A 25,061-nucleotide genomic window follows, 5' to 3' on the forward strand; every position below is an offset into this window, starting at 1 on the left:
CTATATACATAGAGCTATTTATGTATGTGGGAAATTTAGTTTTGTTTATTTTTCTATTGTTTCTCTATTCTGTTTTACTTATTTTGCTTCTGATCTTTATTATTTTCTTTCTTCTTTTAATTTTTATCTTAGTTTGTTCTTTGTTTTCTGGTTCCTTGAGTATAGATTTAGATTGTTTATTTGTGAACTTCTTTCATTTTTAATTTTTTAAATCTGTTTTTAAAATTTTTATTGCAGCATAGTTGATTACAATGTTGTGTTAGTTTCTGCTGTAAAGTGAATCAGTTATACATATACATGTATAGAGTATTGAAAAGACTTCCCTGTGTTATACAGTAGGTCATTATTAGTTATCTACTTTATAAATATATAGTAGTGTATATATATCTATCCCAGTCTCCCAGTTTATCCCTCCTCTCCCCCACTTTTCTGGCTGGTAACCATAAGTTTGTTTTCTGCATCTGTGACTCTATTTCTATTTTGTAAATAAGATCATGTGTGTGTGTTAAGTTGCCTCAGTTGTGTCTGACTCTTTGCAACCCTTTGGGCTGTAGCCTACCAGGCTTCTCTGACCATGGGATTTTCCAGGCAAGAATACTGGAGTGGGTTGCCTTTCCCTTCTCCAGGGTATCTTCCCAATCCAGGGATCGAGCCCTTATCTCTTAACGTCTCCTGAATAGGCAGGTGAGTTCTTTACCAGTAGTGCCACCTGGAAAGCCCAAATAAGATCATTTGTACTTTTTTTTTTAGATTCCACTTATAAGTGATATCACACAATTTTTGTCTTTCTCTATCTACCTTTACTCAGTATGAAAATTTCTAAGTTCATTCATGTTGCTGCAAATGGCATCATTTTATTCTTTTTATGACTGAGTAATATTCCACTGTATATATGTATCCCGTCTTCTTTATCCATTCCTCCATTGATGGACATTTAGGTTGCTTCCATGTCCTGGCTACTGTAAATAGTGTTGCAGTGAACATTGGGGTGCATGGTTTTCTCCAGATATATGGCCAGGAATGGTATCCTGGATCATATGGTAGCTCTATATTTAGTTTTTTAAGGAATCTACATACTGTTCTGAATAGTGGCAATACCAATTTACATTCTCACCAGCAGTGTAGGTGAGTTCCCTTTCCTCTACACCTTCTCCAGCACTTATTATTTGTAGACTGCCTGATAATGGCCATTCTGACCAGTGTGAGGTGGTACCTCATTGTAGTTTTTATTTGACCTTTCTTCTTTTAATGTAAGCATTTATTGCTTTAAACTTCTTTTTTAGAACTGATTTTGCTATATCTCATAAGTTTTGTAATGCTGTGTGTTTTCACATTTTACAATATTTTCTATTTCCCTTTTGATTTCTGTTTGACACACTGGTTGTTCAAAAGTACTCATTTCTACTGCATGATCTCACTTACGTAGAATCTGAAAAACAAACAAAATGAAAACAGACTCTCAGAGAACAACAAGTGTTTGCCAGAAGGAAAGGGGTGGGTTGGGGGTGAAATAGGTGAGGAGGATTAAGTGGCATAAATCTCCAGTTATATAACTAATAAGTCACATGGATGTATTAATAATCTACACCATAAGAAACATGGATCAATGATACTGTAATACCTTTGTATGAGGACAGATGGTTACTTATCATGGTCATCATTTCATAATGTATGCAAACATCAGATCATTATGTAGAACACCTGGAACTAATGTAATATTGTACAATAACTATATTTCAGTAAAATAAAAAAAGAAACAGAAACTAAGAAGTGTTAATTAACATTAATTTGAGAATTTTTCCAGTTTTATTTCTGCCACTGATTTCTACTTGTATTCCATTGTGGTCAGAAAATATACTTGGTATGATTTCAATTTTTTTTAATTTGTTGAGACTTGTTCCATAACCAATTTTTTGATTTGTGCTAGAGAAAGATCCAAGCTTGAGAAGAATGCATATTGCCCTGAGGTTAGGTGGAATGTTCTATAAATGTCTATTAGGTTCATTTGGACTATAGTGTTATTAAAACCCTCTTCCTTATTGAGCTTCTGTCTGCTTGTTCTATTAATTGTAACCAGTATTGAGATCTTCTGTTATTATTGTGTTATTTTCTAGTTCTCCTTTTCATCCCTTCAATGTTTGCTTAATACATTTGCTTCAACTTAGGGTGCATGTATATTTACATCTATTGTATCCTCTTGGTAAATTGACCTCTTTATCATTATATAATGTTTTTGTCTGTTGTGACAGCTTTAATTTAAAGTCTATTTTGTCTTGCATAAGTATGGTCACTCCTGCTCTTTTGATTATCATATATGGAATATATGATATTATATATATATATATATCCTTTCACTTTCAGGGGTGTCCTTAAATCTAAAGTGTATCCCTTGTAGACAGCATATGGTTGGATCTTGTTTACTAATCCATTCCATTATGCTGTTTCTTCTCATTGTAGAATTTAATTTATATCTAATATAATTAATGATAAAGAAGAACTTACTTTTGCCATTTTTTTTTGCATCATTTTCTGTCTTGTAGCATTTTTGTCCCTCTTTTTCTGTCTTGCCACTTTCCTTTGTGTCCTGATGAGTTTTTATAAACTCTTCACTTCAACTCCTTTCTTATTTTCTTTTGTGTATCATCTATATTGTGGTTGCTTTCTTTGTGGTGACAATGGGCCTTACATAATACATATTATATTTAAAACACTGTTTTATGCTGATAATAACTTCACTTTTTAAAATTTTGTTATAACTTCACTTTAAGTTCAGTTCAGTCGTGTCCAACTCTTTGCGACCCCATGAATTGCAGCACGCCAGGCCTCCCTGTCCATCACCAACTCCTGGAGTTCACTCAAACTCATGTCCATCGAGTCAGTGATGCCATCCAGCCATCTCATCCTCTGTCGTCCCCTTCTCCTCCTGTCCCCAATCCCTCCAAGCATCAGGGTCTTTTCCAATGAGTCAACTCTTCGCATGAGGTGGCCAAAGTATTGAAGTTTCAGCTTTAGCATCAGTCCTTCAATGAACACCCAGGACTGATCTCCTTTAGGATGGACTGGTTGGATCTCCTTACAATCCAAGGGACTCTCAAGAGTCTTATCCAACACCACAGTTCAAAAGCATCAATTCTTTGGTGCTCAGCTTTCTACACAGTCCAACTCTGACATCCATACATGACTACTGGAAAAATCATAGCCTTGACAAGACGGACCTTTGTTGGCAACGTAATATCTCTGCTTTTCAATACTTCACTTTAGTCACATACAAATTCTCTACTCTTCTTCCCTCATCATACTTTGTGTTACTAATACCACAAATTGCATCTTCATAAATTTTATATATTGTTATCATTAAAGTTTTCTATACTTTGTCCTTTTAAACTCTATAGCAGAGTTAAGTTATTCATGTATCACCATTACAGTCTCACAGTATTCTGTATTTGTCTATATGTCTCCCCTTACCAGCAAGCTTTCGTGCTTTCATATGCTCTCCTGTTGCTATCTAGCATCCTTTCATTCCCACTTGAAGGATTCCCTTTAGCATTTCATGTTGAGTCAGGTCTAGTGCTGATGAACTCCCTCAGCTTTTTACCTGAGGAAGTATTTATTTCTCCTTCATTTTTGAAGGACAGCTTTGCCAGATACAGTATGTTTTTTTCTTTCAGAACTTTGATTATATCATCTCACTCCCTCTGGCCTTCAAGGTTTCTGCTGAGAAATCTGCTGAAAAACTGATGAGATCCCTTTTATGTGGCAGATCACTTTTCTCTTGCTGCTTTCAAAGTTCTCTCTTTGTGTTTGACTTCCAATAGTTTAATTTTAATGTGTTTTAGTATGGTCTTCCTTGGGCTCATCCTAGTTTAGCCCATTAGGCTTCTTGAAATTGGATGTCCATTTCCTTTCCCACAATTAATAAGTTTTCAGCCATTATTTCTTCAGATCAGCTTTCTGCCTTTTTCTCTCGGTCATCTTCTGGGACTCAAATAATGCATTTTACTTGTCCTATTGATTGTGTCCCGTAAGTCCCTTAGATTTTCTCCACTCTTCATTTTTCTTGTTTCTCTGAATAATTTCAAATACCTATGTTTGAGCTCACTGATTTTTTCTTCTGCCTGATCCAATATGTTCTTGAATCCACCTATTGATTTTTTTCAACTCAGTTGTTGTATTCTTCAGCTCCAAAATTTCTTCTTAATATTTTTATGTTTTTTTTAATATTCTCATTTTGTTTATGCATTATTTTTCTGAGCTTATTGAGCATGTGTGTGTATATATATGTACATATTTTATTCTTTGGTAGTCCATATACTTCCATTTCTTTAAGATTGTTTTCTGGAGATTTTTCTTTTAGCGTAAACCAACTCTCCACAATTTTGATGTATTCATAACATTTCATGAAGTTGGTCAATATAGTGAGGTAAGAACTTACCCTTTTCTGAGGGAAATAAAAGAGTGTTAGTTCTGTGTCTGCACTTGTTGCTTTAATTCATCTGTTATAAAGGTCTTTGCTTTCTAGCCCTGGCACCATTTTATGTTGATATGCTTAAAATAAACTTGGCTTTCCAGTGAAGAACACTTGAGGGTTGTTTACATTTTCTCTTTGGTTTCTAATTTTGTTCTCTCATGGAGAGACCTGATAGAGAAACGACTAGAGGATCTTTGTAATGTCAGTTGGATTCATACAAAATTATTGACTTTAAAGATAGTAAGTTTATCTAGCCTAACCTCATTTTTCATCCTTTCATTCTCAGAAATGATTTAGAAATGCATTTTGACTCTCAGGGCTTCCCTTGTGGCTCAGCTGGTAAAGAATCTGCCTGCAATGCAGGAAACCTGGGTTCGATCCCTGGGTTGGGAAGATCCCCTGGAGAAGGGAAAGGCTACCCACTCCAGTATTTTGGCCTAGAGAATCCCATGGACTATACATGAACTATACAGTCCACGGGGTCGCAAAGAGTTGGACATGACTGAGCAACTTTCAGCTCATTTCTGGAGATTTATCTTGTTCCTTTTGTTGGGCCCATGTTTTCTTCTTTCATTGTATACCTCGTTTTACTTTGTATTGAGATTTGAGCATTAAAAAAAAAAAAACAGCTACCTCTCCTAGTGCTTATGGACTGGTTTCATACGAGGAAAGAATTGTTGCTTTAAAAAAAAGATGCATAACGTGAGAGTTGTGAGTTAAGTTTTATTTGGGACAATATGAGGACTCCAGTCTGCAAGAGAGCACCTCAGATAGCTCTGAAAAACAGCTCCAAAGAGGCAGGGGGAAAGGACAGCATATATGTGACTTTGGTGAAGTGGGAGTACATGCAATCAAGCACATATTTTTTGTAGAAAGCTTCTGTTGGTCTCGTGAAGCTTCTGCCAGTCACGAGAAATGATCATTTTAATGTTTTTCTAGATATGAAGGATTTTGGTGCTTTTCGAGATATGAGGAGAATCAAGAATGGGGCTCATAAACTCAGTTTCTGAAAATATCTTACTATCTATAAGACCTGTCCTTGCCAGTTTCCAGAAACACAGAGTGCCTCATTTCTGCTGTCTACCCTGAACTCATTCAGGGGGTGTTGGAGGTCAGCAACTTCAGTAGCATGTGATTTAATCCTTGCAGAGGTAGATGGCAAGCATCCATGGCAAATGCCAATTTGTGGTTGACCGAATGTTACCAGTCAGCTAGAGATTTGGTGATTTTCAAACCTGTCTTGTAGGTGCATCCTCCCTGGATTTGTGTGTGTCGATTCACACTTAGAGAGTTTTTACTTCTTTTGTCAACAACTTGAATTTCTTGTTTCATCTAGTGTCAGCCTGTGGTCCTTCCTGCTGGTTCTCCATAAGCTGCCCAGCTCTTTTTTGTTCTCAGTTGGGAGCCAGTATTTAGAGTATGTCTGGTCCCATAGATGCTCTGGTGATGAGACATAAACCAGACCCTCACACAGCCTCCAAAGAAAGCCAAACTGTTGGGTGCACACTGCACTCTCCCTGCTCCTCTCTCTTCCTGCCAATTCAGAGATCATCATATTGCATCAGCCTCTGCCTACGGGTCCCACAAATCCTCTGGAGCAGCAGCAAGCCTCCCAGCTCTTTTTTTGTTCTCCTAAATCCATGGCCCCTGGGCATCTAGCGGATATCATATCCTATTGGAATCACAATCCAGGTCTTTCCCAAGGGAGAAGCTGGGAGTTAGGGGGTTTCTCTTATTCATTTTGCACTGAGCTGGGGGAAGTGGTGAGTTAGTTTGTGCTAGTTTAGACCACTCACCTCCTTTGTTTTCAGAGGCCCCCAACTTGGCACCGATTCCTGTTCAGCACTCAGATTCAGGCAAGAGAGAAACCAGTCCCTTGGATAAACCCCTAAAAAGTCTGAATGTCAGACATATGTTCCAGTCTTCTCTTTCCCACCGCAGGGAGAAGATGGGAGTTAGGAGTTCTCTCCTGGTCACATGACACTCTGCTGAGAGAAAGTGCTCTGCAAATGAGTGCCATGAATTTTCCTACTGATTTCTTTGTGACTGGTTTTGCGCTTGGGTGCAAGAGCCTTTTAACTTGTTTCTGGATTTCTCGCAAAGGAAACTGATCCATGTATTGTTAAATTGGTGTCTTCAGCAGGGAAAAGAGGGTCTAGGACTTCCCATTATTCTGCAATTTTGCTGAAGCCACAAAACATAAATTCTTAGTAATTTTTAAAGTACACTCTGTACAAACAAACATCACTTTATCATTTGACTTTTAACTATAAAATAACTGACCCATATAGAAAACTGCTTCCTTACAGTGTTCAACTTATTGAATCAATATTGTTTCTTTTTAGCTATAAAGCATTTTCTTTCTCCTGTTGGCTTACATATGCTGGAAAGAAGCTGTGCCAAGTGAGAAACTGCAGAAATATTCCTGTCAAAAAGTTGTTTTTTTTCTTGGTCAACTGGAATGAAACGTAAGTTTAATCTTTATTCTGGAAAGATTATTTGTCTAATAAAGACCAGGATTCCTTCCACCTCCCCTCTCCCCTGCTGCTTTCTAAGTGAAAGATATAATTTTTTTTTAATGTAGCTGGTTGATTTGATTCAGAGATGTGGTAAATATGCTAAGCATACTAGGTAACTGACTTCAATTCAACAGATTAAAGGTGCCTTTAAAAATCTAGATAAATATCCAATCTACATTGTTGAGCTGCTCAAAGAGGGAAATTGGGGAAAGGAGAATTATTAATCATTTGTAGACTGTGGATAAAAGGAATACCCTCTATTGGTGTTGGAGGGAGATAGATTTCAGTACTAACAAAGAAGAAAGATGTCACCTAATGACATATGTAATCTCTATTTTCTCACAAAAGCCAATTGCAAATTTACTTAAACAATCAAGTTTTTGTACAGTAACTATCTATGCATTGTGTAAAATGTCATCTAATTTGGGATAATCAACTCCTACCAAGATCTTTATCTATTTATTTATTTAATTTTCAAAATTTTTCCCTAACAGCTAAAGCAGCACCAGACACAGTAAAAGTCCAGTAAATGTGGCTTGGCAAGGGAATGAATTTTATATAATAAGTGACTCCCCAAAAATATATTAACCAGCTCAATGACTAGAATTAGGTCACCCCAGTTCGATTCCTGGGTAAGGAAGATCCCCTGGAGAAGGAAAAGGCTACCCACTCCAATATTCTGGCATGAAGAATTCCATGGACTGTATAGTCCATGGGGTCACAAAGTGTCGGACACAACTGAGTGACTTTCACTTGACTCTCCACTTTTCTTTGGACTTAATTAAAGCTTATCCATGGTTGTTTTTAACTGACAAATATGTGTCATCATTTAAACAATTCAAGAGAAAAATTTCCTAATTTTAAAATCAATTTCAGAGAAAAAAATCTCAAAAGAAATTGAAATTATTAGTATTAGTGGAATAACTACATTGGTATACTTTTCTTCTTGTCCTTCAAGAGTGCGTAAGTGTTATCTTTCCTGTGGAGTTTCTCTGATTCCCCCAAGAGTTAGTTACTTTAACCCAGAATTCTTTTCTTTCTTTCTTTTTTATCCTTCAAATCTCATTTTTTTCCCCAAACTTTAAAGTCTTTATTTTGTATTGGGATATAGGCGATCACTATGCTGTGGTAGTTTCAGATGAATGGTGAAGTGACTCAGCCATACATATACATGTATCCATTCTCCCCAATCTAACCCCCATTCAAGCTGGCACATAATGTTGAGTAGAGTTCTATGTGCTATACAATAGGTCCTTGTTGGTTATCCATTTTGAATATAGAAGTATGTATGTGAATTCTTTTCATTTTATTTCATTAAAAATATATTCGTTTACCATTTTCCTAGCTGCCTGGCCTGTAGCATCCTTTATATATTTTATTGACATATACCCATTACAATACAATTAATTGAATGTTTTATTACTAGACTGTAAATTTGAGGACATAAACTTTGTTTAATAATAATATGTGACATAGATTTTAACTGCTTATTGCATTCCAGTCATCAGAGTTTACCCCCAAAACATATTATCTCATCTAAACTTAATAACAAAAATGCATAGAGATATGGTCATCTCCATTTTACAGATCAGAATATTGACGTTTATGAAGCTTAATTAACTTGGCCCAGGTCCCACAACCAGCAAATGGCAGAACCAGTGCTCAGATGCACTCTGACTCCAAAACTGAGGTTTTTACTGTGATTTTCATACTTTCTTACAACATATAAAATCTTAGGCTGAATATTTATATTCTGAAAATAGTTCTTAATCTTAAACTTAAAAAAAAAATTGCTTTATTGTTTCAACAGCAGCTATGCCATTTTTCTCTCTCCTTTGCAGCAAAACCCTTCCAAAGAGTTGTCTGTATTCACTTTCTTCGATATTTTTCCCCTGCTCTAAAACACTCCAGTCAGGCTTTCATCATCTCTTTTTCACTGAAATTGATCGTTAGAATCACCAGTGACCTGCAGAGCTGAATCTGATATTTGTCTCTCTGTCTTCATCTTACATAATCTATTAGGAGCTGTTTCCCACATTCTTTTAGCTTTCCGCCTCCCTCACTGGACATTCCTTCTCTGTATGCTTTTTTTCTCCCAGACTGCTCATAGTCTTAGCCCTTAAGCTTCCTCTGTAGTATCTACATTTATAGCCTTAGTTTTCTCTTATAGTCACATAGCATTAAATGCTATCTGTATGCCAGCAACTCCCAAATTTATATCACCAGCCCAGGCATCGGTCACAAACTTCATACTTATTCACTCAACATGTCTAAAACTAAACGACCCAGAGGGATGGTATGGGGAGGGAGGAGGGAAGAGGGTTCAGGATGGGGAACACATGTATACCTGTGGCGGATTCATTTTGATATTTGGCAAAACTAATACAATTTTGTAAAGTTTAAAAATAAAATGAAAATGAAAAAATAAATAAATAAATAAATAAATAAAACTAAACTCTTGATCTTACACTCCAAATTTGTCCTACCCATGGGTGGCCACCCTGGATGATCATTTCCAGTTTTGGTTGTTTAGATCAGATCCTTGGCCTGAATTTCCTTCTCTCAGACCCATGGCTCAGATATCCTACTGGCTCTCGTCTCAGATATCCTACCGGCTCTCTCCTCGTCACTTTCATTTGTCTAGGCCGCCATCATATCTCCCCTGTATTCCTACAACTGCCTTGTAATAGTCACCCTACTTCTCTTGCACCTTTGTAATCCTTCTCATACAACAGCTCAAGTAACATATTTTAAAATGTAAGTCAGGCTACATCACTCTTCTGTTTTATAATCCTGAAATGGCTCCCACTTTCACTCAGACAAAAGTCAAAGTCCTTGCAATGGTCCTTTATTTTATATCAGTATTAATAGGGGAATTCTATACAGTGTGAATTTTTAAATCTCCCAATTTCACTATCAAAAAGTTATTCTGATTTTAGAAAAACTGTCTTATATAGAAGCAAAGAATGTTTAAGAAAAATTTTAGTTTTACTCATTTTTAAATAGTAGAGTGAAGCAAGCATATGGTTAAAATTTGAAGTTTGTAGATATAGAGAAGCAATCTTACTTCACTTATTGAATTATTTCAAAGTATTTTTCTTCCTTTTTTGTGTAAAGTTCATTCCTTTGATTTTTCAATAGCCATGTAGAAGTTAATAAAAAAGATTTTTCAGTGACTATGAGATTATGATGGCTTAAAAATCCATATGTATTCAAGAAAATAAATAAATAACTATGTATTCTTACTCTGGAAGAATTTATTTTTGTTAATAAAAATGACAAAATGGACATTGTCAGTAACTATCCACTGTAACTTATTGAATGTTTTGTCATTCTTGATTTGAAAAGCTCACTAATAAGTGAAGTTACACATGAAGAAGAGAGACTCAATGGGAAAAAGAACATTCCAGATTATATGAGAAATACAGTGAAATTATAGCTTCCATCCTGACACAAAATTATGAAAACTAAATAGAAAGTCAATTACAGGTAAAAGAGAATATTCAAGAAACTGCTGTGCATTTTACAAAATCATCAACATTTTATGTTGAGTTTCAGAGCTTCTTTTTAAGCTGAGAAATATGTCTACATTACATTGAATGAATATTATAACTGTGAAAGAATATGAAAGATAAGAAAAACTTTTGGATAAATAAATGTGTGATAATGTAATTTTCAATAGTCTAAATTTTGTTAATATTGAAAAATAAATTTTCTTTAGCCTTTCCTTTGTTTTATGTCCTTCCTTTTTTAAAAAATTTGTTCATTGGAGGATAATTGTTTTACAATATTTTGTTGGTGTCTGCCATATATCAACATGAGTCAGCCATAGGTATATGTATGTCCCCTCCCTTAGTTTTAACTAGAATTATATTTCATCTGTTTTACAGTGGCTAATATAAGTTTTTACACTGTTGATGGGATAATGAATATACTGCTGATATACAGTCTACCATTTATCACATATTGTGTGATGTAATATGTTTTCCTTTTTATAGATAAACAAGGCTTGAAAAGGTTAAATTCATCACTCAAAGAAGAACATCTGTTTAGTCACAGGGCCAACATTTGGATCAAAACCTTTGACTCATCTCCGCATGCAGTTTACATATTGACATCTCTGAGTTATTATTAACTCAATGGCAGTATGCCATAAGCCACATCTAAGTCACCTACCCCAAATTCCTTGTCTGTGTTTCTATCAGTTAAAGGGATCCACTAACATGATCTAGGAGCGCGAAATTCATCTTCAGTTCGCCATTGTCCTATTCCGCTAATATGCTGTCAGTCAATTATTAGTTATCCATTTTACCTCTAAAATAGCTCTTCTGTCTTTCCTGTTGTTGGATGTTTTTTTACACCTGTACCTAGACCTCTCCATCTCAGAGACTAGCATGTTGAGGGAAAAGATGTGTATTTCCTCAGAATCAGTTACGGTCACTGGTGTGAATTAACTGTTCCTTATTCCTGAGGCTGAATGCTGCCTGTTGTTGTTGTGTAGTCACTAAGTCGTGTCCACCTCTTTGCAACCCCATGGACTGAAACACACCAAGCTCCTCTGTCGTCTACTATCTCCCGGTGGTGATTTAGTCGCTAAATTGTGTCTGATTCTTGCAACCCCATGGACTGTAGCCCATCAGGATCCTCTGTCCATAGGATTTCCCAGGCTCCCGGAGCTTGCTCAAATTCATGTCCATTGAGTCAGTGATGCTATCTAACCCCCTCATCATCAGCTGCCTTCTTCCTCTTTTGCCTTCAGTCTTTCCCAGCATCAGGGTCTTTTCCAGTGAGTCAGCTCTTCACATCAGGTGGCCAAAGTTTTGGGGCCTCAGCTTCAACAACAGTCCTTCCAGTGAATAGTCAGGCTTGATTTCCTTTAGGATTGACTGGTTTGATCTCCTTGCTATCCAAAAGACTCTCAAGAGTCTTCTCCAGCACCATGATTTGAAAGCATCCATTTTTCGGCATTCAGCCTTTTTCGTAGTCCAACTCTCACATGCTTCCCGAGTGAGTAAGTGAAAGTCGTTCAGTAGTGTCCAACTCTTTGCGACCCAATGGACTATAACCTGCCAGTCTCCTCTGTCCATGGGATTCTCCAGACAAGAATTCTGTAGTGGGTAGCTGTTTCCTTCTCCACACATGCTTCCTAGCCACCTATAAATCTATCTCTCCTAAACACTGTATTTCTCTTGAGACTCTTGTATCATTTCTATGTAGCCAAGATGACTCCTGAAAGGAAAGAAAGATACCCTTCTTCCTGTCCACCATTAGGAACCTCAGATCTCTCAACTTCCTGTCAAAAGCCCTTTCTTCTTAGATTCTTCAACCACCCAGGTGTATTCCTCCCAGTCTTACAGTATCTTTATACCTTGTAGGCAATCTTATATAGATTAATGGATTTGATGCCCAAATTCAAATTTTTTCCACCTTTAACAACCTTGTGCTTATCCTTAGCCACTTTTTTTTTACCCATATCTACAATCCATCCAGGGTCTGAGTTTGATGTTCTTCACCTTGACATATCCAGGAATTGTACTGTTACATCTCAGCAATCAGCCCCCAATTTCCTGGAAACTCATCATCACCCAGAATAGTTCACATTTAAAATTATAAACAACTCTCAATGCTTTTAGCTCTCTCATTTAAACGTTTCCTTTTGCCATTAGGAAAAAGATCGCAAATTCCTTTGCCTGGCATACAGAGTTCTTAAATATTCTGGCAACCACCTATCTTTCTAATTGCATCCTTCATAACTTTCAGGTTAAGACCAACTTGACTACGTTTCTTGTTCTAGCTACAAAGCACCACTCAGCATTCCTCAGCTCCATGCATATATGCCCTTGTCTGCGCACTTTTTTCTTTTTTGGAATATTCTTCTCCAACTATTCACCTTGTTGTAGCCAAACTACTATTTAAGACCCATTATGAGTTATTTCCTGTCCTCCCCCCATTCCCTAAGACAATGTGAATCATTCTTTCTTGATGCTCAAGTTTTTGTAATTTTCAAAAAATAAGCTTATGTATCAAAATCATAACAATCACCATAGAGTAATCAATCTCATTACTCTAGTACTTCTGCTATATTTCTGCATTTACAAGATAAAACATTAAAACTTGAGAGAATGCCTCAATTCAAATAGTTAAAATACTTGTGTCACACAGCACTGTATTAGAAGGAAATATTTATGAAAACATCATTGTAACCCTAACCCTAACCAGGGTCTCCTGCATTACAGGCAATTTTTTTTTTACCATCTGAGCTACCAGGGAAGCCCAACTTAATTTTTTCTTTTATTTTAAGGATCAATTTTCCTCTCGAAATAAAATCACTTCCAAGGGAATCCATGCTCACTATAAAATTGTTTGGGATTACCTATGCAACCAATGCAGATTTATTGGCCTGGACTTGTTTTCCACTGTTTCCAAAACAGTAAGTATATCTTTTGTGATTAATAAAACTTCCATCTCAATAAAACCTCCTTGGAACTAGATAATGTTCAGTATATGGCGTAATGAGAAAATCAAGAAGACATTTTATTCTAAAATTGAGCTACCTCAATATAAATCATGACAGTTGAAAGCAGGACTGAAAAGCAAAATGTAGAAATGGCTTTAGAAACAAGCTTCATGCTCAGCTTGTCAACTGGATCATTTACCATGAAAAGGTATCGCCATGACCAATCTCAATTTCTTTTCCTTCTCTGACCAGCCAGTTTCTCTGGAATTACTAATGCAAAATGATTTAGATCAGTACTGTCATTTAGCAACAATGTAAGTCTTGAAATTCTGGCTGAAGTAAAATTATTCAATGTAATTGGTTTACTGACCTTTTATTGCCAAGAAAAAATATATGTCAACTTTAAGACAATATTTTTCAGAAAAGTAAGCCAAATAGGAGTTCTGTCAGAACTGGTTGCCACTGAAAAAGTAGCTGTCAATTTAACCATAAGGATTTGGAATTATTAATACTTAGAATATTTGAGAAAGTCAGTAATGTGATTTTCTGTGTTATTAAAGAAAAATATTTTAAAACATCTTAGTTACTTTCCTTTGACAAAACTTGCTTTAGAATCAAACTGTTAAAAAAAAGGACTTTTGAAGAATTTGAACTTGTGTTGTTATTTTAATATTATAGTGTTTCTGCCTCCACTCTTTTAGAAAGATTTGGTAATATGAAAATGTTAACAAAATTCTTCATCAGGTTTTAGTTCCCACTTTTAGTCAGTATAAATAAAATATCACCAAAGCAACTGTGATACATATTTTGGTTTTGTTTGCTTGTTTGTTTTGCTTTTGGCCATACCTTGTGGCATGTGGGATCTTAGTTCCCCAACCAGGGATCTAACTCGTGCCCCTTGCAGTAGAAGCACAAGTCTTAACCACTAGGTCTACAGGAAAGCCCTCTGGCATACATTTTAAAAATCATTTCTATTGGATTAATTATGACATGGTGTGCATGTTTGTATATGTGTTGCTCTTTTATTTGTTTTCACGTTATAGCCAGTTTCCACATGTGTGAGCAGAGGGAATGTATTTTCTTGGTAATTTCTGTCATCTAACACGATACCTCTTATAAATAGGCAATCAGTACAGGTTTGTTTATTAAATTGAATTAGAAGAAAATCAATCTCTATAGGAGATTTAGAATGAAATAAGATCTCAAAAGTCTATAAGAAACAGTTCAACCCTAACGGGAATACCAACTGCTGTTAACAGATATTTCAAAAATCTGATTTGTGGGCTAAGAACTTTCATTACTTTCTCACTGGGAGCAGCTGCACAGGTGCCTGTCCTTCTCTTGAGTGAGTTTCTTTAAAGTTTCATCTGCAGTATTTGTAAGATCTAAAATGTTTGTAGAATACATTTGTAGCTATTCACTGAAAACAAAAATCCATTTTACTACTTCTAACACATTATTTTGTACATAACAGGTAATCAAAAACTTGTTAAATATATTAAAGGTCTGGAATATTTTTTGTCTTTCAAACTAATCTTCAAGGCTTTTTTCTACATGCTTATTGTGATAGCAAAATACTGCCTTCATGTTGTTTTGTCATCTGTCACTTAACCTTTGGTAGGCATTTAATATGCAAGTGATTAGAGACAATGCGTATCTTTAAGGAATGTCATCTGGGACTGATACTAAGTGCTTTCCCTAAGGGTAAATGGCAAAATTGTGGATGCTGAGACATCACAGAAACACAGCTTACTTCAAAGAGGATTTCAATAAGCATTTGTGAAAGTGTTTCCAAAAGATCATTTCTTATGAAAATCAGAAAATCTGCTCTGTCCTGGGCTAAACAACGTAAAGAAATTTAGATCTTTTTAAGACATCAGAAATCCATCACGTGGCCAGTCGGGGAGATGTAATAACTCCCACTGTGTTCATTGCTTTGAGTTACAGAGAGTCTAACCCAATTTATGTAATGCAGGTATTTCAAGATCACATCAAATAAGTCACTTAATTTCATTTCCTTTCACAGAATGACCCCTGCCCATAAACATTTGGTATCAGTTATGTCATTTATTTCAGTTCAAATTGCTCATACCTAGTCGTGTGGAGCGGTAATGAGCATTTATGTCTTTATTTTTTTCCAAGATACACACGACCTGAAAATATGCAGACTTAAAGGCTCTCTATCTCTTTGTGGTTTCCAGAGATGGGTTTCAGAAGAACCAACCGAGGTTAAACTCATATGTATTGGTTGTGGCTGCATCAAGAATGTGTACAAATAAAAGTAAAGTTCAACATTTTCAAGCACACAAACTCACTTTCAATCCTATTAAAAAGATATGTTTCAAGAACAAAGGTAAAATGTTGCCCACAGAAGTTTTATTATCCTCTCCTTTGCAGACAGGGCTTATACCACATCTGTATTCACAATGCCTCCACTGCAGTAAGACAGGGTTATTCTCACCTCAGTCATTTCTATGAGCTACCTTTCCTACTTAAATTCAAAACAAATAGTGTAGTCCTTACTTAGCATTTCTAAATTGCAGTAAACTTCTTCAATGCAGAGATGCTCAACCCTGGTTGAACAATAGAATCTCTGGGGGAGATTTAAAACTAAACCCAAAACCCAAGTGCTCCCAAAGATTCTAATTTAATTGGTCTGTGGAGAAGCCCAGGCATCAGTATTTCCAGAGTTCCTGAGATGAGTTAAAATCCAGGAAAATGAGAATCTCTTTTGTAGAATTTAAAAAGAATCCTAAGTAAATCATAATACAATTTTATTCCTGAGACTGTTGTCTCAGTAGCCAACCCTGACCACACTAGGTATTGTCATTTCAGATATACCCTTAAAATCAAATAATATAAACAAGTTGTAGATAAAAATGCCTTATCGTTCTTCCATCCTGTAGGAGAAAGACTCTCAGGGTTCAATTCAAATATCTTATTAATATATGAAGATCTTTATGATGAAGGAAGGTTAAGGGACTGGCTAGAGGTCACTGGGCTACCTGGGAATAGAACAAGAACCAGAATGGAGAGTTGCCTTCTCTCCACACATCTTCCTACTTCAAGTCGCCTCCCTTCCTACCCTTAGATACCACACCCTGCTTCATGAATGAGCTGTGGAAACCTCACCGGCACAGTAGGGGATCCTGTCTCTTTTCCTGGCCATGAAACCTGTTAGATCTATGAGAGTCAGAGTCTCAAAGAGTTTTATAAGATCAGATCTTCTGAAAGTGCTGGTTCCAGAATGCCAAACCATAGAATCCTATACCTAAAAATGGGAGTAATTAATTTATTCTAACCATTTTTTTTAAATTCTCTGAGGAAACAGGGGGACAGAGAGGGTCAACTAGCCCATCTGTTCTCCTGGTGCTACAGATTTTCATTTCGTTTTTCCAGGCATAGGAATTTGTATAATATTGAAATTTAAAGGACCCTTAAGGATAGAAATGGGATGAACCTAACAGGTAAAGGAGTAAAAATGGTATGGACCTAATAGAAACAGAAGATACTGAAAAGAGGTGGCAACAATACACAGAAGAACTGTATTAAAAAGATCTTCATGACCCAAATAACCCAGACATCCTGGAATGCCAATAAAGTGGGCCTTAGGAAGCATCACTATGAACAAAGCTAGTGGAGGTGATGGAATTCCAGTTGAGCTATTTCAAATCCTAAAAGATGATGCTGTGAAAGTGCTACACTCAATATGCAGGCTAATTTGGAAAGCTCAGCAGTGGCCACAGGACTGGAAAAGGTCAGTTTTCATTCGAATCCCAAAGAAAGGTAATGCCAAAGAATGCTCAAACTACTGCACAATTGCACTCATCTCACACGCTAGCAAAATAATGCTTAAAATTCTCCAAGCCAGGCTTCAACAGTGCGTGAACCAAGAACTTCCAGATGTTCAAGCTGGATTTAGAAAAGGCAGAGGAACCAGAGATCAAATTGCACATCTGTTGGATCATCAAAAAAGCAAGAGAGTTCCAGAAAAAACATCTATGTCTGCTTTATTGACTATGCCAAAGCCTTTGACTGTGTAGATCCCAACAAACTGTGGAAAATTCAAGAGATGGGAATACCAGACCATCTTACCTGCCTCCTGAGAAATCTGTATGCAGGTCAATAAGCAACAGTTCAAACTGGACACAGAACAAAGACTGGATCCAAATAGGGAAAGGAGTACATCAAGGGTGTATATTGTCACCCTGCTTATTTAACATATATTCAGAGTACATCATGAGAAAAGCTGGGTTGGATGAAGCCCAAGTTGAAATCAAGATTGCCGGGAGAAATATCAATAACCTCAGATATGCAGATGACACCACCCTTATGACAAGAACCATAATGGCTAAGAGCCACCCATATGGCAAAGAGCCTCTTGATGAAGGTGAAAGAGGAGAGTGAAAAAAATGGCTTAAAACTCAACATTCAGAAAGCTAAGATCATGGCATCTGGTCCCATCACTTCATGGCAAATAGATGGGGAAACAATGGAAATAGTGAGACTTTAATTATTGGGGCTCCAAAATCACAGCAGATGGTGACTGCAGCCATGAAATTAAAAGATGCTTGTTCCTTGGAAGGAAAGCAATGACAAACCTAGGCAGCATATTAAAAAGCAGAGACATTACTTTGCCAACAAAGGTCCGTCTAGTCAAAGCTATGGTTTTTCCAGTAGTCATATATGGATGTGAGAGTTGGACTATAAAGAAAGCTGAGCACTGAAGAATAGATGTTTTGAACTGTGGTATTGGAGAAGACTCTAAAGAATCCCTTGGACTGCAAGGAGATCCAACCTGTCCATCCTAAAGGAATTCAATTCTGAATATTCATTGGAAGGACTGATGCTGAAGCTGAAATGCCAATACTTTGGCCACCTGATGCGAAGAACTAGCTAATTGGAAAAAACCCTGATGCCGGGAATGATTGAAGGCAGGAGGAGAAGGGGACAACAGAGGACGAGATGGTTGGATGGCAACACCGACTCTATGGACATGAGTTTTAGTAAGCTTCAGGAGTTGGTGGTGGATATGGAAGCCTGGTGTGTTGCAGTGCATGGGGTCGCAGAGTCAGAAACAACTGAGCGACTGAACTGAACTGAACTGAACTAAGGATAGAAATGTTATTTATCCTGCATCGAACCTGGACTGGCGATTCGTTTCTAATAATAAAAGATAATTGGCCGTTAAAAAAAAAAAGAAATGTTATTTATCAGCATAGTCCTTTGCTAATGACATATTATTCAAAATCTCCACATATAAGATCAGTGAACAGTCCATATACATGTTGGTGGGGTAGGCAGGGTGGCATCTGAAATTCTAGGTTCCTATCTATTTGCCAGGGCTTCCCTGGTGGCTCAGCGGTAAAGAATCCACCTGCAGATGCAGGAGACAAGGATTTGATCCCTCATTTAGGAAGATCCTCTGGAGGTGGAAATGGCAACCCACTTCAGTACTCTTGCCTGGGAAATCCTATGGATAGAGGACCCTGGCAGGCCACAGCGCATCGGGTAACAAAGAGCCGGACATGACTTAACAACTGAATAACAATTTGCCATCTCCTCAGCACCTTTCTGCTTCCCTGGTGGCTCAGATGGTAAAGAATCCCCCTGCAATGCAGGAGACCTGAGTTCAATCCCTGGGTTGGGAAGATCGCCTAGAGGAGGGGATGGCAACTCACTCCAGTATTCTTGCTTGGAGAATCCCCATGACAGAGGAGCCTGGTGGGCTACAGTCCATGGGGTAGTAGAGTCAGTCACTCAGACATGACTGAGTGACTAAGAACAGCACAGCATATCACCTTTCTAAAGTCTACTCCCCCAAACACAAAGCCACATGAAGACAAATATAAAACTAACTATTGATTCTGTGTCAGAAACTCGAAGAAATTAAGCAAATTAAGGCTTGCTAATGAAGATAGGATACAGATGTCCTGGTATAAATCTGGTGCTCTTTCCACAATTATGAAACTGTTTCTGGTATGTTTTGCTTTCATCATGTTTTTGTTTTGTTTGCTTAATTTTAACTGACTTCATAAACATTTGCATGGCACTGTAATGTAAAACCTACTGGTGAATCCCACCAACTTGGAAGTTAAAAATTTCCACCTGTGGTGGATTCATTTTGATATATGGCAAAACCAATACAATATTGTAAAGTTAAAATAAATTAAATTAAATTTTAAAAAATTTCCATTTTCATCCTTTTTTCTGAGACCACCAACATTAAGATGCATTCTTTAAACCCCTTGATTCCACTGATCATCTTTCTCATCCTCATATTTTCTATTCACAGACATCTATGGAAATGTAGTCCTTCAGTCATGCTTACAATATTGAAAAAGGCCCCTTGTCAGAATATAAATTAGGTGATTTCCTGCAAACAGAGAACCCAAAGAATGATGTCAAACATCCTTTCCCCCAGAATTGTCTTAAAGTATGTATTATATTAACCTTAACTAGACAACTAGAAGTTCATTCTCTCTATGCCCTACCCCTTGATACATCCTTTCATACATATACTTGAATCAAGAGTTCTTACTTCACTGTGCCCCATACAACTCAGGGTTAAAACCAGGGTGACTATTGATCCAGACTCCATCTGAGGAGACAAATGACAGATAACTCACAGTTATTCTTGAGTCTCTTCATTATTTGTAGAAATCAGCTTAGATCACTCAGATTTTCAGAGTGAAATATGGCCAAGATGTATAAATATAGTAGGGCCATAAATATAGCTCACTACACAATTTAGATGTGAAGAAAAAGTGCAATTAATATATCACACTTTTCCTCATGAGCTCCCACACTGTAACTAAGGAGGAAGACAAATTTTCCATTGATTACTTAAAAATTAGCCAATTTGATCATCTAAATAGGTCCTTTTAGAATTATGCAGCCTCCTTTGGATAAAATGCTCAATTGCTCAGATTCCTGACACTCTAAGTCTTTTTTTTTTTTTTTTACTTTACAATATTGTATTGGTTTTGCCATACATCAACATGAACCCTAAGGCTTTAAGAGGACAGTTGTTGTTTAGTCGTTGAGTTTTGTCTAACTCTTTTGCTATCCCAAGGACTACAGTCTGCCAGGCTCCTCTGTCTGTGGGATTCTCCAGGCAAGAATACTGAAGTGGATTGCCATTTCTTTCTCCAGGGAATCTTCCCGACCCAGGGATTGAACCCTCATCTCCTATATTGACAGGTGGATTCTTTACCACTGCATCACCTGGGAAATCTGGATACAAAGGATCAGAAAAGAAACAGATTATTTGGCCTAGTGACATACGATATCCAAATCAAAGGCATTTTTAAGCTGGTGGTTGGTTGTTCCATCTATTGTAGCCTGTGATTGGTACTCTCCCAACTTGACTAGGGCTAACTGACACTGCCACGGTGTCCTGGGGTCTCGCAGGCACCACAGACCCACACAGGACTCCAAGCTGACCTCAGCTCAGATGGTCTAACCAGATGCCCTTATTGTAGAAGCCCTTTGTCCCCACCACCTGACTCCCTTTATGGAAACATTCTCACACACAGACATCTTCAGCTCTGTCTAGATTCTGTCTCTTCTGTAAAGAAACCAAAAACCCAGTAAAGCTGAACACGAGTTCCTTTGGCCTGTATATCATGTGGCCCCATGTTAAAGGTCACTCTTCAAGTCTGTACAGGATCAGCTCAAGAAATGATTTTCTTCTCAGATCTGAAGCACAGAGCATAAAATGGAGCCGCCTCCACCTTCAGCATTAGGCTGTGCTCACTTACTTAACACTCCTCCCCATCTGCCTTCCTATGGGCAGAAGAGGGGAACTTGGGATACCATGATCGCACTGTCCTCTCTTTCTCTGTCTTTTGCTTCCCACCAACTCAAATTGCCAGGAAGTGGTAGCTTTTTCTTTTGCCACATTCTCCTTCCAGTATGCCACATCTACCTTCCTACACTCCTGTTTACTCTACCATGGATAGGTGTATTTTCTGTAAATACTGTGGAGGACATTAACATCTGAGCCCTCCAAGCTCAGTTATAGCACTCTTCTTTTGCATTCTGGCTGAAACTAATCCAAAACTTTCCCCAGAAGATGGATGCTTCAGACCATTTGGGGCAAGATTATATACTCTGAAAGGTAAAAGAGAAAATCACAGTAATAATTTTCTAATCTTTATCTCCATTGAGTTAACTTTTATACTGTGGACTTCCCTGGTCACTCAGACAGTAAAGAATCTGCCTGCAATTCTGGAAACCCAGGTTCCATCTTTGGGTCAGGAAGACCCCCTGGAGAAAGGAATGGCCATCCATGCCTGGAGAATTCCATGGACAGAGGAGCCTGGCGGGCTACAATCCATGGGGTCACATAGAGTCAGATGTGACTGAGCAGCTAACACTTTGACACTACTTTTGCTAATGCTGGTATTGGCTAATACTGGTCCCTGGTATTGTTATACCAAAAAACAAACAAACAAAAAAACAAAACTCAAGTTCTTCCAGATGAAGTGAGGATAGAAGAAAGGGATAAAAATGATTCGAAATTCATCCTGCTAAAACAATATTCTTGGGTTATATAAAAATATCTGCACAGTAATGCTTAAAATTATACTTTCTAATAGTATCTTTTGATATGAAAGCTAAAGAAGCCAAGCCTCAAGAAGCTAAGGGTTTAGAAAACTTTATTTGGATTTTTTTCCTCTTACTTTGCATATTTGTCCATTAAATGGCAAGGTAGAATTCTATGTTATTTTCCAAAGACTTGCTTAATGAATTAAAATTCTATATAAACTTTAATCTTGTTGACTTTAAGTTCTACAGTTTTAATTTGGTATGTTAATCAAAGACTGTTTTCAGATCAGTAGAACATTTTAACCAATAATCTTATTCATGTATACAAGCCAGGTATAGCTTGTTTTTTAGTTCCTATAAGCCTCTGTGAATTTGGATGTTATTGAAGCTGTTAAAACTATCCATGAATTCTTCCTGTCTAAAGTCTTTCCTGTATTCACTCTCATTTACTATGGTAATTTATAACATAGGTTTAAATATTCAGAATATGAATAATCTTTCTACTTATGCATAAAGAACCACTTCCTCCATGAAGTCCCACAACTACTTTGATCTGCAAATCATATGCTAATTTAAATCTTTTCTTTCTGTAAATTTAGAGCTCATATCTTTAAAGATGCCCAGGGAATTTAGTCACCCTATGAAGCAAAAAAATATTCTTAAGAGTTATTAACATGTTTATTAATTTACGGCAGTCATAACTCCAAGAATATAAACTTGAGATTCTTAGTCCCATCTTGTAATCAGCGTTGTTGGAAATTAAGAGTAAATGCTACCTGTTAGAAACCATTGTGGAAACAGTTTTCTCTTGTGGAAAATAAATGTAGGTATCTACAGACATCACCATGCATGTGGTATTATTAGAAATGAACCATTCATCAGTATCTAGACTTGTGGAATATCCTATTTCTCTTTTAACTACTGAGTGAAGCTACTGAAATAGCTAATTGTGGTGGTGTTTGTTTTTTTTTTAATTTATAAATAATAGTACCTTCCCTCTTGAAATGACTTTTGTCTGTCCATGTGTGTTGTCTTTTGCAGCAGATCCATTCTCGGGTCTGCGCTATTCAGCATGACATTACAAAGTGAGCCTCCCATGGAAATGATTGCTCCAGGAGTGTGGGATGTAAGTCAGCCATCCCCAGTGACCCTGCAGGTAAGTGTCAGGCTATGAGATTAAAGTACACACAGCAAGGATTACTTGATAAATAGCTTGTTGTCAATTACAGAAACAATTTTCTTCCAGGATCACACATTTTAATAGTCTCTTTCTCCAGACTGCTGGGATCTGTAAAACCTCTATTGCTTTTATTTTGCATTCAGTGTTCTCAAATCACTTTTCTCCCAGTTTATATAATAGCAATTTCAAGCCATTCTCCATCCAACACAATCAGGAAGGAAAGGAATGGACTGTTGCCAGGAGTCTACTCATTATATATATTCATTTTTCTTTCCATTGTCTAAAAACAGTCATTAGTATATATTATTAACTTGGTACCTTATTCACACCTACCTCTTCATTATGTCATATTGCCTTAAAATCTCTTTTGTTATGTGTTTCCTAAATGACTAGCAATTAAGCTGAATAGTAGGGGGAGAAACAGCAAACCAAATCCTTCCTTTTTCCTTGAAGGCTCTCTCCTTTCTGTGATTTGTAATCATGAATGAAAGGTGATTAATGATTTTGGGCTTTCATCCTTTCTGCTCAGAGGATTTTTGTTTTTTTTTCATTTTCCTCACTGTTTTTTCATGCTGGTAAGTGATCAGGTTCATCAGATACCTGAAGCCTAACCACTCCCATACATGCAAATGCAGGGAATACAGACTATCCATCTGCGTGGGAAAAACTGGGCTGTGCACCATAGCACAGGATTTTTCAACCTCTCACTATTGACATGTTGGATGGGATGAGTCTTTGTTGTGGAGGGTGCCCTGTGCACTGTAGGATTATTTAACAGTGTTTTGGGATTTACCCACTAAGTACCAGTAGTACCTTCCCAGTTCTGATAACCAAAAATGTTTCCACATACTGTCAAATGGTCTCTAGGGATAAAACTGCCCTCAAGTGAGAATCACTATGCTGGAGGAAATTAGTAGAGTCTCTAGGTTCGTAGAATTGCCAGGTTTGGGGTAAAGGATGTGAGGGACAAAGTTTAGCAACATGGAAAGTAAGCTGTTAAAAATGGAAAAGAAAAGCAGCACTAATAAAACATGGCTTTCACTTTGCAGGATGGAAGAACTTCCCCCTCCAGACAGTAGCTGAAGATCCACTTCTAATCCGGGATGGGGTGATAAAAAAACAGTGTTACAAAAGAGAGACACACAGAGAAGGAACTTCTGACCGTGGGGCTTGGGGTGGGGAATGGGGGATGGGATAGTTAGGAAGTTTGGGATGGATGCATACACACTTCTATGCTTAAAATGGATAACCAACAAGGACCTACTGTGTAGTGCAGGGAACTCTGCTCAATGTTATGTGGCAGCCTGGATGGGAGGGGAGTTTGGGGGAAAATGAATACATGTATATGTATGGCTGAGTGCCTTTGCTCTCCACCTGAAGCTTTCACAACATGTTAATTGGCTATATACCTCAATACAAAATAAAAAATAAAAGCCAGATGTTGTCAAAAAATAAAGCACACAAACATGCCAAAGAAGTGGTTGATTAGGTTGGATCTTGGCATAGCATCCTTGACACTCAACAGATGATGACTTAGTGATTAGCAGATGTTTCCTTGTAACAGGACAACTACCTTTCTTTAAGAAAATGAATGCAGACTTTTTCTTGCCAGATCCAAACCACCTGAGCTTAACAAAAATCTTCCAAGTCTGCCCGTTGCCAGAGCTTTATGGATATAAATTAATGATTAGCAGGGTCTTTAGTGGGTGAGGTAGGGCGGGAGACGTGAAGGAGACTATCAGATGAGACCTTCCTTGATTCCTCTCAAGTGAGGGGATCAGCTGCTTTAGGAGCACCCATCCTGGAAGTGGAAGCTGAAGAACAGTATCAAGTATTCAGCAGCATAGATTTCCATGTAGAGACCTACATCCAGGACAGAATTAC

The 25,061-nt window shown here is 37.3% G+C and overlaps 1 protein-coding gene across 8 annotated transcripts in view; it reads left to right on the forward strand.

The window, feature by feature from the left end:
• Window positions 1-25,061, forward strand: part of PIK3C2G (phosphatidylinositol-4-phosphate 3-kinase catalytic subunit type 2 gamma) — a 504,349-nt gene that overhangs the window by 143,555 nt on the left and 335,733 nt on the right. For 7 of the 8 annotated variants that reach the window (XM_044941205.2, XM_044941210.2, XM_044941211.2 and 4 more), the window contains 3 exons: window positions 6,814-6,936; window positions 13,289-13,417; window positions 23,039-23,153. In XM_044941205.2, coding sequence (XP_044797140.2) covers window positions 6,814-6,936; window positions 13,289-13,417; window positions 23,039-23,153 — 367 coding nt within the window. The remainder of the gene's footprint in view (window positions 1-6,813; window positions 6,937-13,288; window positions 13,418-23,038; window positions 23,154-25,061) is intronic. The other variant, XM_044941209.2, reaches the window with a different exon arrangement.

This window comes from Bubalus bubalis, chromosome 4 (genome assembly GCF_019923935.1).
Source record: "Bubalus bubalis isolate 160015118507 breed Murrah chromosome 4, NDDB_SH_1, whole genome shotgun sequence".
NCBI classification, from domain to species: Eukaryota; Metazoa; Chordata; class Mammalia; order Artiodactyla; family Bovidae; genus Bubalus; species Bubalus bubalis.